The sequence below is a fragment of the Canis lupus genome, chromosome 26, assembly GCF_048164855.1.
Source record: "Canis lupus baileyi chromosome 26, mCanLup2.hap1, whole genome shotgun sequence".
NCBI classification, from domain to species: Eukaryota; Metazoa; Chordata; class Mammalia; order Carnivora; family Canidae; genus Canis; species Canis lupus.
In genome coordinates, this window is record NC_132863.1 from 48,262,946 (window position 1) to 48,277,875 (window position 14,930).

At 68.4% G+C, this 14,930-nt stretch overlaps 1 protein-coding gene and 1 long non-coding RNA gene across 3 annotated transcripts; one reads left to right on the forward strand and one right to left on the reverse strand.

Annotated features, from left to right (window-relative positions):
- Positions 1–2,709: 2,709 nt before the first annotated feature.
- On the reverse strand, positions 2,710–7,167 carry HRH3 (histamine receptor H3). The gene is made up of 3 exons (XM_072801649.1): positions 6,903–7,167; positions 5,785–5,951; positions 2,710–4,718 (listed from the first exon to the last, which is right to left on the reverse strand). The coding sequence occupies exons 1-3, from the start codon at positions 7,150–7,152 to the stop codon at positions 3,798–3,800; spliced, it is 1,338 nt and encodes a 445-aa protein (XP_072657750.1). The 5' UTR covers positions 7,153–7,167; the 3' UTR covers positions 2,710–3,797.
- A 719-nt stretch (positions 7,168–7,886) lies between these two features.
- LOC140618758 (uncharacterized) lies at positions 7,887–13,733 on the forward strand. Of its 2 annotated transcripts, none has more exons than XR_012018833.1 (3): positions 7,887–11,548; positions 11,991–12,055; positions 13,529–13,733. It is a non-coding gene; the product is annotated as an uncharacterized lncRNA (long non-coding RNA). The 2 variants fall into 2 exon arrangements; XR_012018832.1 differs by having other exon boundaries at positions 13,532–13,733.
- Positions 13,734–14,930: the final 1,197 nt, after the last annotated feature.

The window sequence follows — 14,930 nt, forward strand, 5'->3', positions numbered from 1 at the left end:
AGCTAGCACCTTGCTGTGGGGGGCGGGAGGCCCAGGCCAGCACAGCGCTGCCCACCGGGGGCACCGGGCGTTCCTGTAACAACGGGCGGGCAGAGCCAGTGCCCCGGCAGGGCCTCAGCGATGTCTGCTCCCGCATCGCCCCCTGTCCCCCGCGCCGGGACTGACCCCATTCTGCAGAGGGAGAAACTGAGGCCCAGGAGCCGCTGCCTGGCCCCTCAGACCGACTGGACAGGAAGGAGGGTGGGCGAGGTGCCCCGATGGGTCCCTGGCTTCAGTCCCAGCCTCCACACAGACCTGCTGGGCAAGCCATGGCGGTCCCTGCCCCCGGCCTCAGTTTCTCCTCCAAACCCACTTCCTGCCTTCCTGCCTGCCCCGGGCAATTGGGCATGGGGCCCCCCACCTCCACAGCCCAGCTCGTCTCCCCCCCTTCTCTCCTCTGCTTGCTGGCTCCGCAGGGGTGACTTCTCCCGGCTGCTTGCACACCACACAGCAGAGAGCCACCGACTGAGGCCCGGGCCCCAGGCTCCCGGAACCCCTTCCCGACAGCACGGTCCCCGCGGTGCCCGGGGGGATCCCAGAGGAAGGGGGAGATGGACTCCTGGCCCCCCAGCCCACTGGGTTCGGGGCCTGGGGTGTCGCCCGGCCCCTGGAGCCCTGGCCCCTGCACCTGCAGAGCTGGATGCGCCCCCCCCCGTGGGCCAGCTGCGAGGACTGAGCGTGCTCCAGCACATGGTGGAAAGGCTCTTGGCAGCCACGGGTGTAAGCACGGGGCGGGGGCGGCGGAGGACAGACGGCCACGCGGCTCCCCCACACGTCAGGGCTCCAGAGCCCGGCCTCAGCGCCCCAGCTGTCGTGGCCCTGGCTGCCCCAAGGAAACATGGGGCGACCTGCCTTCTGTAGAAAGGTGGGGGTTGCCGGCACAGCACCCTAAAAATGCAAGGTCTTCACCGCAGCCTGGGAGGGACCCCCACCCAGCACATGCCCAGAGCCGGTTCCCGGGCCACCCCTTATCCTGCACGCTCTGCCTTCGACCCGCGGCCTCTTGGGGAGCGCCCCTTGGGGTCAGAGTGTTCAGGAGACCAATGAGTGACACAGGGTCCCCGCCCACCGCCCGCAGGTCCTCCCCCCGCCCATCCCCATCGGTGTCCTGCAGTCCTCGTTCCGCGGGAGTGGCCCCACTTGTCCGCAGGCTGTTGATGGGCGGCCCAGCGGCCCAGCACCCCCTCGGCCCGGCACACAGTAGGTGCTCAACAAACAGCAGCGGCTGGCGTGGGCGACCTCGCGGAGCCCCCCCCCCTCCCGCCGGCGCCGGCTCCCCACCCCCCTCCACCCGCGCGGCCCTCGGAGGAGAAAGGCCCCTTGGCGTGTTTGTTTGCTGCAGGACTCAGGCCCAATAGACTCGGTGGCTTTCTTCTCTCCTCCTCTGTCCTCACGCAGGAGCTCGGGAGCAGCGGTTTCCAGAGATTGAAGACAAAATTGCTTGAAAGCCTGCGCTTTTATCTCCAATTTGTAGCCATTTAGCAGGGCCGGGCGGAGGGGCGGCCAGGGCTCCGGCTGTGCTGCTGGCGCGGAGGACGGGGTCCTCGGCCTTCCCCAGGGGGCTCCGAGCGGTGGCGACGGTCGCCCGCGGGGTGGGGGCGGGGGCCAGCCCGCGCTCTGGGCCCCGCAGACGGCGGCACCCACGGTCCCTGCCACCCCGTCCCCTGCTGCGCCCGCCCCAACCTGTGCCCCCGAGGGCGGCCCCCGGGCTCGGCCCTCCCGCTGGCCACTGAGGGGGACCACGGGGCACCCTGCCTCGGCCACGGGGGCCCCTGGCGGCGGAGGGAGATAGTGCAGGGAAGGGGGCCCGACGAGGATCCGAGGGAGTTTTCTGGGGCGTTTGGAAAATGAAGGTGCAGACACAGCTGTGGGGTGAGAGGGGTCGGGAGGAGGAAGGCTTTGAAATGTTGCTGCGAACAGCTTCGCTCTGCAGCGGCGAGAATGAGAGTTTGCTGACCTGCATCTGGGGGCTGGAGAGGGCCCCGCGGCATCTGCTGTCAGAGCGTCACGAGACAGGCTCTGTCTGCCGTGGGACCCGAGGCTGTGGTCAGAATCCTGCGGAAGCAGTTCCAACGTGGGGGGAGAGAACCTGCCGCCAGGGGAGGGAGGGCTCTAGTGCTGGAAAGGAAGGAAGGCTTCCCGGAGGAGGTGGCTTCTGGCCCACCCAAGTTAGTGTCTCCCCTAAGCTGTGCTGCTCTTGTCCCCTTCCTGCACGGACTCTGAGCACCTGGGCTGGGAGCAGTGTCTGCCCCCTCCGTGGAGCCTGCAGGGACTGACCGTTGGACTGTGCTCACGCCCTCCCACCCAAGGGGCCTCCCCTCCTTGGGCCCATCCCTTCCTCTCCCCCCCGTTGAACTCTGCTCCAGTCCTCACGCCTCCTGGCGGCTCCCCAGGTGGAAGATCATGGCCAAGACAGATGAGAACCCCGGTCCTGGGGGGTGGGCAGGCTGCACGGGGTGGGGGGGCCCTCCTAGCACCAGGTCACCTGCCTGAACAGGGGTGCGTGGGGGGGCACTGCTGGGAGGGGCGCCGGCCCCGGATCCGAATCAAACCTTGTATGACAGGCCAGGTGGTCCTTCTTCCCCACCTGCTCCTCATGCCCTGCTGGGTGGTCCCGTGTCTCCCTGAAGTACAGGAGCGCAGCCCGCCCCCCCAAGGAATCCTCAGGAATCAGCACCAATAAAAAAATACACTTTACTGTGACCTCGAAGTCTGCAGGGCAGCGCAGCGGGCACGCGGGGAGCGGAGCATGCAGAGCGCCGACGGGGTGCACAGGACGTGGCGAACGAACGGCCCCTCCACTGGGCACGCCCCGGGGACCCCGGTCTCCTCGGGCTGCCCTGCAGAAGCCTCGGGACCCTCGGGACATGGCCAGTCCCCCTCCCACCCCTCAGCCCAAGGAAGCTGGTCGAGCAGGTGGGGCGGGAGGGGCAGCCTCTGGACAAGCAGGCGTCCGGGACTCCGGCCGCTCTCGGAGCCGCCAGTCAGGGCTCAGCACCCCGAGCCCGGGGGCGGGGTGGGCAGAAGCAGCTGGCGCAGCTCAGCCGGAAGCAGCAGCGCGAGGAAGGAGGGCGTGGGAGCCCACACCTGCCAATCCAGCCCTGAGCTCCTCAGCAATTTTGTCTCTCTTGATTAAACAGCCAAGGAACATGGAGTTCACGGACGTGTTTTCTTCTTCATCTTCCTGAAACACCCAGAATGGAAGAGCAGAGAACGGCCGCGAGGTTCCCGGGGGGCACTCGACACTTTGGGGGCAGAGGGGGTCAGAGGCGGAGGGATGAAGTTGCTGGTGCCTGGGCTTGAGCAGGGAACACACAGCAGCGGAGCCAACGGCCCAGGCTCGTTTGGGGGGGGACAGTGTGCAGGTGTGCGCACGTGCGGGGGCAGACGCTGCGTCACTTGCTTCGGGAAGGACACCAAGCGGTAACTGTGCAAACGGTGGACACTGGCCGCCAGACCGTCTGTGGAGGGTGGGCAGCAGGGCGGGGATTGCTCCCCCTGGGGGGCAGCTAGCGTCTGGGGGCAGGGGAGGCGTCCACATTCCCATTCAGGCACAAGGGCCACCCTGGCCAGCCCGCCAAGCTGCCTCCACCGCAGGCAGATGGTCTAAGAGATGCTGCGCGGCATTTAGGGTGCGCTGCAGACAAGGCGTGGCCCCCTGGGGTGGCCGATGGCCAGGGGCCCGACCAGGAGACCAGAGCTGGGGGCGTGGCAGTGGGAGGGCCTCCCCGGCGGCCCCCCTGGCCGTGAAGGGCCGCTCACTTCCAGCAGCGCTCCAGGGAGCCGTGGGGCTGGATCTTGAGCTTCTGGGGGCAGAGCAGCTTGGTGAAGGCTCGTCGGAAACTGTAGTGGCAGAGGGGGTAGAGGACCGGGTTGACGGCCGAGTTGGCCCACAGCAGCCAGAAGGACGTCTCGTACCAGTAGTCAGGGACGCAGTGGCCGTGGCAGGCGGCCCGAATGATCATCAGGAGCGTGTACGGGGCCCAGCAGAGCCCGAAGATGCTCACGATGACGGCCAGCGACTTGGCCACCTTCTTGTCCCGCGACAGCCGGAAGCGCTGGGTGATGCTCTGGGACACCATCTTCATGCGCTTCTCCAGCGACGCGGAGGACGCCGACGGCTTGGAGCCCCGCTTGAGCGAGCGCGGCCGCTCTGCGCCCCGGGAGGAGCTGCCAGAGCTGGAGGTGGGTGAGGCCGCGGCGCCCCCGCCGCTGCCGCCCCCCAGGGCCGCCTCCCCGGCCTCGGCGCCAGGGGCTGCCTCGCCCACCCCGACCCCGTACCTGTGCAGCGGCACGGCCTCCCCTCGCCCCTTGTGCCAACAGCCCCAGCAGCCGGGCGCGGCCGGCGGCGGAGAGGGCTGGGCCTCGGGCGCGGGCTCGGGGTCACGCGCCCCGTCCAGCCGGACGCGGGTGCGCCTCTGGATGTTCAGGTAGATGCTCAGGTTGAAGAACGTGACGCTGAGGAAGGGCGTGAAGAACTCCAGCGTGGAGGCCGTGATGAGGAAGTACCAGTTGTAGAAGAACTCGGCGTAGCAGTGGCCCTCGGGGATGGAGCTGCCGCCGGACAGGTGCTCCCAGCTCAGGATGGCCGGGCCGTACAGCAGGAAGGCCAGCACCCACACCAGCACCATCTTCTGCACCGCCCGCCGGGTGTCGCCCTGCTGGGCCCGGTAGGACACCTGCCGTGGGACAGGCTGGGTCAGGAGGGAAGGGCACCAGGCCCTGCCGCAGCCACGGGGGCTGGGAGCGCCCCCCCTCCCCACGTCCCCCCCCCCCCAGCAGCCTCTGGGCCTCTGTGCAGGGCCTGCCTCTCCTGCCCGCACGGATCCTGGGCTGGCCGATGCCCAGCACGCTCTCCTGCAGCCGGAGAGCCTCCCTCAGATCAACCCCAAACGCGACCCTTGGGCCAGTCTGCCTGGGTACGCCCCCAGCAGCTGTGAGCTCCCGAGAGTGTCTTGCCATTGTCCCCTGTGCCCTGAGTGCCCACCGGGGGCCAGGCTCTGTGCTGACCCCCTTTTGGATGTCTCAGCATCTCTGTTACTGTCCTCACTTTCCTGGTGGCTCAGGGAGGGAGGCGGAGACTGCAGGTGGATTGGCTCAAGTGGACAGAGCTGGGACGTGACCCCCACCCCACGCTCTGCCCTCTGTCCCATGGCCTCTCTAGACTAGGACACATGTGGCCCCCAGCAGAGGGCGCTCAGAGTGACCGTTAGAGCCACCAAGGAGGAGATGAGAGGGCAAAGGGGAGACCAGTGCTCCCATGGCTGCTGCCCTCGTGCCCCTATGGCTCTGACGTGGGAGGGCCGGGCAGTCCAGCGTCCCTAACTCAGGGTCACCACTCACACCAAGGGAAGCTTATGGGGCCAGAAGCTGATGCCTGACTTCCTGGTGTACCCTCGTGCACACACGCACATGCACACGTGTGTGTGTGTGGGGGTGCCACCAAAGGGCTCTGGCCCAGATCCTCCCTCAGCTCTCAGAGCTTTGGACCTGCTCCAGAGTAGAGGCTGAATCGTCCCCCTTCCTTCGGGAACAGCCGATGCCAGGTCCAGACAGCCCTCCTGCCTGTCCCCGGCTACTGAGTGGGCAGCTGGCCATAGAGGACCCAGTACATCAGGTGTGAGGCCAGCAAGCTCACCTGGCACCGCCCACAGCTAGGATATGGCCATCCTCTGTTGTGGCCACTCCCTGACCCCCCTCCCGTCCCCCCAGGACTGAGCAAGGGCAGCGGCATCCCAGACTCACAGCACGGGTGACCGACAGGAAGCGGTCGTAGCTGATGAGCACAATGTTGAAGACAGAGGAGGTGCACAGCAGATAGTCCACCACCAGCCACAGCTTGCAGAGACCCCGGCTAAAGGGCCAGCGGCCGGTCAGCACATAGGGCACATAGAGTGGGATGCAGAAGGCCCCTGCGGGAGAGGAGGGCCAGGGTGAGCCTGGGCTGGACGGGCGCCGGGGGTGAGCCGCACCGCGGCGGAGAGACGGGCAGGACCTGGGGGTCGCACAGTGGCCGCGTTCCTGGGACTCGCGACCCTTCCCTTGCCCTGCCCTCTGCCCTGTGCCTTAGGCGCAGCCTCTGCCCTGATACCGGCCCCCAAGCCCTGCCTAGCCTCGGGTCCCACTGGCATCCCTTGGACTCGGGGGCAGGAGGGAAGGCCCCGGGGTGGGGACCTCTGGGCACCGGACCTCCAGACTTCCGCCCGGTCCTCCCAGGCCCCAAAGGGGGGAAGGAGGATTTCCTCGCTCTCCTGCCCGCGGGACCCCAGCCCCATCCCCGCCTTTGGAGAGCCCTCGGGCGGCAGATCAGAAGCCGCACGAGCCTTCCTCCCGGCTCAGGGGGCACGTGGCTGCCGCGCCAGCCGCTCCCACCGCCCAGCGTCTGGCAGACGCACCTAGCAGCCCCAACAGGTGTCTGGCGCTCGGCCCCTCCGCGCCCCGCCCCCAGGCCGGCAGCCGCGCGCGGACACGTGAGAGCGCGCTCCTGTGAGCATCCCCCCGCCCCCCCCCCTCCGAGGACTCCCCACCCCGTCCCCGTCCCCTCCCCCACGCCTCCCCCGGCGCCCTCCGCACGTCCCGAGTCCGCCAGCAGCCTTTGTTTGGCTCCGGCGCAGGAGCCGGCGGCACCGGGGCCGCTGCGCCCCGCGCCCCCCGCGCCCCCCGCGCCCCCGCCCGCCGCCCGCCCCTCCCGAGGGCCGTCCCCGCCCGCCCGTCCCGCCGCGAGGCCGCGAACTCGGCCCGCGCCCCCGCCCCGCGCCCCGGCGCCCCCTCCCCAGCGGGGCCCCCCGGCGGGGCGTGCGCCCGAGCGGACGCGCCCCGGTCCACGCCCGGTGCCTGCCGGCCGCGCCGCGGGGGGGCTTTACCCACGAGGAAGTCGGAGATGGCGAGGTTGAGCAGGAAGAAGTTGTTCTGGGTGCGGAGGCTCGAGTCGGCCACGAAGGCGAGCATGACCAGCGCGTTGCCGAGCACCGTGGCCACGATAAGCAGCGCCATGAGCGCGGCCAGCACCGCGGTCCAGGCGGCCGAGAAGCCGCGCGCCCCGCCCGCAGCCGCCGCCTCGCCCGCCAGCGCCCCCGACGCGTTCAGCGGCCCGTCGGGCGGCGCGCGCTCCATGGCTCAGGCGGCGCCGGGGCGCGGGGCAGGGCGGCCGGGAGGGGCCCCGGCCCGGGAGCCTGGCGTCCGCGGGCCCTCGGCCCGGCCGGCTGCCCCGGGGGGTGCCCGGCGCATGGTCCGCGGACGCGGCCGGGGCGGGGCCGGGCACGGGGCGGGCGGCCCGGCGGCCCTGGAGCGGGGCGGGAGCGCGAGCGGCCGCCAGAGCGCCGGTGCGCCCCGAGTGCCGCGCGCAGCCGAGTGCGCCCCGCGCCCAGCCCGCCGCCCCCCGCCCCGCGCAGCGCCCCCGCCATTGGCTGCCGCCCGCGCCCCGCCCCCGGCCCGCCCCCGCCCCCGCCCCGCCCGGCGCCGGCAGCACCACGGACAGCGCCGCGTGCCCGCCCGGCCGCCGAGCCCAGCCCGGAGCGCACGGGGCTGGCGGGGGGCCCGGCCGGGCGGGCGCGGGGCGCGGGGCGCGGGGCGGGGGCGGGGGCGCGGGGGGCGGGGCGCGCCTGCTGCCCCGGGGCCGCTCGGCCCGCCCCGGCCTCGGCCCCGGCGACGCCTGCGGGCGGGCTGGGGCGCGGGGCGGCGGCGGGACCCGGCGGGGGGGCGCCTGCACCGCGCGGGGGAGCGCGCCCCGCGAGCCCCCTCCTCCTGTCGAGCTCAGCCCGGCGGCTCGCGGCTCCGGCTCTGGGGGAGGAGAAAGGATGGGAGGGGTCTCCGAGGGCGGCAGCCCCGCGCCCGCTGCGGCCCCAGGCGCGCGGGGCTCTGGGTGTCAGCCTCCCCGCCGGCAGGGCCCGCGCGGGGTCTCGGGTGACCTGCAAGGCGCAGACAGTTGTGGAGTTACATAAGGGAAGATGGGGCGCCAGTGGACCCGGCCGGGAAGCCAGCGCGCCCCCCTCGGCTCCCGCGGCCCCAGGTCGGCGGCCAGAGGCCAGGGGTCCAGAGCTGGGCCCCGGGTCCCCTCCCCCCGGCCGCCAGCGCAGCGGGGCGGTCACTGCTGCAGGGACAGACGAGGTCACTGCGCTGAGGGCGCAGCCAAGGCAGCAGCTGCGGCGGCTGCGTTAGCGCCTGCAGGAGGGGGTGGGGGAGGAGAGGCGGCGGGAGGGAGCACCCCCTCCCCCCCAGACACACGCGGAGAGAGACAGGGTCAAGGACGGATTCGGCAGGAGACATTCACAGCGAGAGAGACAGATGCGCCCACACTCAGACACACAGACACCCACAGCCCGGGGAAACAGCCACCCAGCGTCAGGCTGGGGACCCACCGGCAGTTAGACACACAGGCAGACAGCAGACAGCCAGGGAACAGCGCCCGGGGGAGAGGAAAGCAGCAACTGCTCTGTCTCCAGCGGCGCACATCTGCGGAAGCCTCCAGGAGGACGGCGATGGGCGAGTGTGCATGGGGGTCGGGCAGCGAGGCCGGGGGAAGGGGCTGCCGTCCGGACGCCAGGCGCTGGCACAGGCGGGCGCCCCCGTGGCGTCCTGATGGTGCGAGGACCCAGCCCTTTCCCGGGCCCCAGGAGGTACTTAGGAAACTTTGGGAAGTGGGGGAGGCAGGTGCCCTCTAACCCTTCCCCGGAGCTGGTTGCTGCAGGAGACCCCAGGCCTTGGCCCCCCGGGACCCACTGTTCACGGCTTCTCGCAGCTCATCCTCCCCGAAGCCCTCCCTGCGCACCTGGCTGTACCCCTCCCCTCCAGAAGTGAGCCCGCTCCCCCTCACAGGCTCCCAGCCGACCCCGACCACACCCCAGTGAGCCTGGTGGGCAGCGCAGTGCAGGACCGGGCAGCTAGCTGGTGGGGACACAAGCCGTGTGGAGAGTTTCTGGAGCAGCCGGGCACCGCTGGACCCCATGGCTCCCATCAGCCAGGTTCTCCTGCACCTTCGGTCCTGGGTCAGGACTCAGTGTCCCCCACACTCAGCCGGCAGCTCCCTGCTGAGTGGACCCACCCCCCAGCCCTGTTCTTCCCCAACCACTCAAGGCAGGCTCTGGCCCGAGCGCTGTGTGGATGCCCTCACCCCTGGCCTTGGGAGATGGCATTTGGTGGGGGTGCTGACGGGGGGCTCTGGCCCTCTCTCACTAGCTGGGACCTCCTTTCCAGCCTCGGTGCCCCCATCTTGGAATGGGGACTGTGTGTTGCTTATCGTACAAGATGGAGGGCCAGGCCAAGGGCAAGTGTGCATAGAGGGCAGCCCCTCTGAAGTCTCTGTGAACCTGGCCACGGTTGTCCTTGTGGCCGGCAGTATTCTAGAGCCTTCCCTGGAGGTCTTTGGTCCCACAGCAGCTGGAGGGCGCATGGACTCAGTTCAGACCCTGGCACCGGGGGGCCAGCTGTATCACCCAAAAGAGTTATGTTTTTCTGAGTGTGGAGATCTTCCTTGGTAAGTTGAGGCCATCAGGAGACAGAAGGCCAGGGGGACCAAGTTTGAGGGTGACCATGGCCAAGGCTGGTGAGCGCCTCCTACTGGCATTTACATGCATGACCTCACTAACTCCCATCTGCCCTCAAAGGTGGGTAGGCTCGGAGGTCCCTTTGTAGAGCAGAGAAGCCACCTACCCAAGGTCACATGAGGCCACAGGCCCCTCACTCAATGGCCACACTCTTGGTCCAGCTCTAAGGTCAAGGCCCCTGAGGTCAGCCTTGACGTTGGCTGGACACATGCCTGATGTCCCCTGAGCTGGGCCCAACTTGGCCAAGGCAGTTTGGGGTGAATGAGGCAGGTCACCGTATGGCTATCACAGGATATCTTGCCGTGGGGGCTCTATCCCAAGAAGTGAGTACCCGGGTGCCTGGATGGCGGAGAACTTCCAAGACGCTGGGAAAGGCTGGCAAGGGCTGGGGACAAGCGTGCCCCTACTCCGGGCTCACCAAGGCCCTCGCAGAGTGGCTCGGGGCCCCAGTATCCATATTTGTTGAAACAGCTGGCGTTTGACGTGCCCGATGTCCACTCCAACGAAGAGACCATTGAGCAAACGCCGCATCCACGCAAACTCCAGGCAGATTAGCAAAACCAGATCCCCTGCAAACCCCTCACATAGGAGGTAGTTCACCCACTGATGGGCTGACTTGTTCATTCATCCACTCGACAAGGTTTGGCTGAGCACCTAGGAGATATGAGGCACTATACCAAGCTGTCCTAATGGAGGGAGGCCGGCCCCACACAGGATGCTCATGCGTGCGTCCGACAGTTGTCAGAAATGAAGCAGGGCGGGGATGGAGAGTGTTGCACCACCAGCCCTGGGGGTGCCACCCAGCTCTCCTTTCGAGAGAGTGTGGTGCAGGGGCAATACTGTTTGGATCCGCTGCTGACTCGGAGCTGAGGTGAGGCCCACGCCTTCCTGATGGGTGGGGCTCCCGGCAGCGGGTGGGACGTGTTGTGTGAGCCAGAACATGGCCCAGATGAGAACATCTAGATTCGGTGGCCGTGCCCAAATCGGAGGCTGGCTGGGGACCTGACCCATAAGGGCCAGAGGTGGAGACAAGGGCTCTGGGCTGCAGCCATGGGGATGGTCGAGTGACTGTGGGCCCCGATGTGAAGGGTCTTGTATCCCCAGAAGTGGCGTGACAGCACCGAGTGGTCACATCAGAGGCCATGTGTGGGCCAGGAGCATGGACTCCCGTCAGTCCAGGACCACCCGGCTCCTGCCACCTCCCAATGTGTGACCTGCCAGCAACAGAGACCGAGGCTGAGCCCCCAAATAGCACGTTCTTTGTGGATTACAAATTGGCACCTGGCGGCGGGCGGGCTACATTGGGCCCCCTCTGCACTGAAAGGTCTTCACAAACCTGCCCAGGTGTGGGCTTGTCCCCATGATCCAGGGCCTCACACAAGCCCGGTCCAGGCAAGGGAAGCCCGCCCAGCATGGCACCAGCCCAGGACCACCTCCCAGCCCGGGCCCCACTGGCTGCATTGCGCGCTGCACCATCGCTTCACAGGGCACGGGGACAGCAGGGCAATGCCCGCGAGGATGGGCGCCGCCCCCAGGACACAGCCTAGTGCATTGGAGGGTTTTACACGGCGCTGGGTTCCCAACGGGAGAAGAATGAGTGCGTGGACCCAGGGGCCCCCTGAGGAATTCGTGCCCCCCAGGCTCTGCGGGGTTCCAGGTCCCTCCCCCAAGGGCCCACTCTCAGCGGCAGACACGTGGAGAGCCCACTGGACTCAGCGTCCACTGCCCGGGGAGCAGCAGACGGTCGGCAGGAGGACCTGGGGCTGCTGGTACTCCGAGCTGCAGGGGGGACACGTGTGGAATTCAGGGCCCTCTGGTGCCGTGGTGCCCCCCGCGGGCCTGCAATGTGCCCGCACGGAGCCGCCACCCGGCCTAAGAAGGCAGTGACCAGGGCTCAGCCCCTCCGGAATGAGGATCGGGTCACACCCCCAGGCGGCCCCCAAGACCTGCAGAGGTGACAGCAGAGGGTAAGAGCAGAGGGGAGGAGGGGAGGGATGAGCCCCTGCTGAGCCCCGACAGTGGCTGTGATGCCGGGGCTGGTGTGCCTCCCCCCTTGGGGGTCCCCCTGGGAAGGGTGGCTGGAGAGCCCCGGACGAGGTCCTTGGTGCAGGGGAGACGACCAGCAGCACTCGGAGGGGTGCCACTCAGCTGTCCCTGCCCCAGAAAACCGAGGAGGGCAGGGCGGTGTCACAGCCCCGGCTGCTGCAACAGCGGGGACTCTAGGACAGCCTGACGCTGGGCTCCGTGGGCGGCTGGGCTGCTGGGGCAGCCGGGTCTGCACCCTGTCCTGTGGCCCACACCGCAGTCTGGGAGCCCCTCACCTGCTCCCGTTCCCCATCTTTCACGGGTGTCCCCACTCATCTCACGACCCTGAGTCCCATCTCTGTGTCTGCTCCCTGGACAACACAGGTCAACACAGGCCAGGTTCCAACTGGGAGAGGGCGGCCAGTGAGTCTCCACCGAGAAGGGCACACGTGAGTGAAGACCCACGGGAGGGGGCAGGGAGGTCGCCGCTGGGTGGGCTTCTGGACGGAACAGTGTCCTGGGCAGAGGGGCTGCAGGAGTATGGGACAGGGAGTGGGAGCTGGGGACAGGGAGTGGGAGCTGGGGACAGGGAGTGGGAGCGCGTGTCTGCGGCTGGAGCCCAGAGAGGGGAGGGTGTGGGGAGAGGCACATGTGCCACCCAGGATGGTGCTGGGGGACACCGTGGTGGCACCCACCCCTGCTTCGGTGCAGAGGGCGTCCGGCGGGTTGAGGGCAGAGGCCAAGGGGCAGGGGTGGGGAGGCTGCAGTCCTCCAGGCGAGGCGGTGGAGGCCAGCCGGGTGGCAGGGGAGCGGGGAGACCTGGCGGGATTCTGGGTGCCTCAGGCAGCTGCCCCACGAGGTGTGCGACAGAAAGGCCGAGGTCAAGGCTGACGTCAGGTCTTGGGTTCTGGTGGCTTGGAGGAGGGCGCGCAGCAGGGTGTGGGGGTGTGCAGGAAGAGCAGGCTGGGTGTGGTGGGGTGCTCTGACACCCGGCTGTGCCCCCGCTCCGGGCATCTGGAGGAGAGGTCCTCAGCCCCCTCGCCCGCCCGGCCCCAGCCCCGACCCTGCAGCCTGGCCCCGCGGCAGCCCGCCCGCCCCTCCTGAGTCTCGGGGTCAGAGGAGCTCCGTGCTGGGGAAACAAAGTTGGGTGCTGTCGGCGTCACACCAGCAGGACGCTGTCCCTTGTGTCCTGTGCTGTCACGGGGCAGCCTGGCTCTGCCATTAGCCACCCTCGCTGTGCTAGAAAACCCTTTCTCCTTCAACCAACTGCGTGCCCGGCGCTGTTCCTGCAGAGCTCGGCCCCGCGCGGGACGCGGCCCACTAATGAGGAATAATGAGCGAGCAGAGCCGCCGAGGTCCAGCTGCAGGGCAGTTGTCCTGCTAGTTCCGGCCCAGGCACATTTGCCAGCGCGCTTGTCAGGGCTCTGGGTCCGGTGCTGTGACACGTCTTCAGAGGAGCCACTGCTGTTTGCTTTCTCCTCCCGCAGGAGCTCATTTGAATATGGGAATGCAGATTTTTCTTTTTTTGTTCCTTGTCTTTTTTTTTTTTTTTCCTGGTGACATTCTGAGCCAGCTCCTAGTGCGTCCTGATGAGTTCAGGGCCCGGGTGTGATCAGAGGGTGGCTCTGGAGGCCACCAATTTGGAATAAATGCTGAGTCTGATTTCCCTCCCTTTAGGGACAGAGCTGAATTGGGCCCAGGTGGCAGGAAGGAGAGAGAGGACAGGAGAACCAGGGATTGTAGCTGCTGTAGTTTGGCTGCAGATGACAAAACCAGCTCAAAAAGGACGAAGGGAAAGGGGTGTTTATTGTTGCCTGTGATTGAAAAGTCCAGAGAGTAGGATTCAGACACAGCTGTATCCAGGAGCTCAGCAAACACCTGCTTCTGTCCATCCGTCCCTTCCGTGTATTCACTATTCCCAGCAGGCGGTGTCTCCCTGAGATCTCGCCCCGCTCAGGCTGCCGTCCTGTGCGCTCATTCACTCCGCGGGACCGAGGAGGGGCTGCCCACAGAAGCCCAGAAGGAGCCCCACTGGCCTGGCCCCGGGCAGCGTCGGCGGTAGCGCCTGACCTCGCAGCAGCTTGGGTCGGCACAGTTGGAACCCCGCCCCTGTGGACGGTAGAGGAAGAATGGCGGGGGGGGGGGGGGGGGGGGGGGGGGGGAGCGTGGTGGGCAGGGAAGTGAAGTCGCCCCCTGCAGCTGCCCCGGGGTCGGGGGCCGGGGACCGGGGGGTGCCTCGGGCCCTTCCCCCGGTAGGGCCCCTGTCGCCAGTGCCCAAGGAGCCCAGGCGCGGTCCTGGGGGCAGGTGGGCCCCAAGAGCTCAGTGGGAGGCCCCCGGAGACCAAGCCCCTGGCGGGTTGGGGTCCTCGGCGGCAGCTGGGACCGCAGACAGAGCCTTCTCCCCGGGCACCGGGCATCGGCTGTGCGCACAGGGTGCAGACGGAGAAGAGGGAGCAGGGCCGTGAGGTGAGGGTGGCTCCGCTCCAGCAGCCCCAGCAGCCCCAGCAGCCCCAGCAGCCCCAGCAGCCCCAGCAGACCGCGCAGAGCCGGGCAGGTCTGCTCTGGGGACGCCTCCGGCTCGGCCTGCGGCCCTTCCTGGCCTACTTCTTGCTCGTCTGCAGCCTGCGCTGCCCGCTGAGGGGCTGGGTCACCCCAGCCCGCAGCCTGGTCAGCCGCCCCCAGGCACGCTCACGCCTCCGAGCCCCTCCTGCCTCAGCCTTCCTGGGGAGCCCCCTGCAGGGCCTTGGTCTCCCCTGGGGGAGCAGAGAAGCCGAGGGCGCGAGGACGCACACATGCAGATGTTCAGAGGCTGCAGAGAAGCCGCGGGTGTGCAGGGCTGGAGGGAGCGGGCCCTGACCCGGGCTCTGAAATGTCCTCACCGTGTGCTCTTTCCTCCGAGGAAGCAGCCTGGGTGGATATCAGACACGACCGGAGGGTAACGTCAGGAGGGCTCCCTGGAGGGGGTGCAGCCCGGAAGAGGTGGTCCCGGGGGCGTGTGGACGGCTGAGGGCAGAGGGGTAACAAACGCTCTCCTCTGAGGAGAGGGGCGCCCCACCTCCCAGGGAGGTGTCTGGATGTGCCCACCTCCCCGGGCTGGCTCGTAAGTAGCTGCCGAACCTGTGCAGGTTCCCTCTGGGGGCAAAAAAGGAATACGTGGTGGAGAAAATAGAAAACACAACTCAGACCGCGTCCACTGTGCCTCCTCTGGGGCCCTGGGTCGGGCTCCCCGTGGGCTGGCGTGGGGCCTTGGGACAGTCTGGAGGGCTCTGAATATGAATCTGGCCCCAAGAGTATTGGGCGGGGCCTCCATGGTCGTGACCCAGC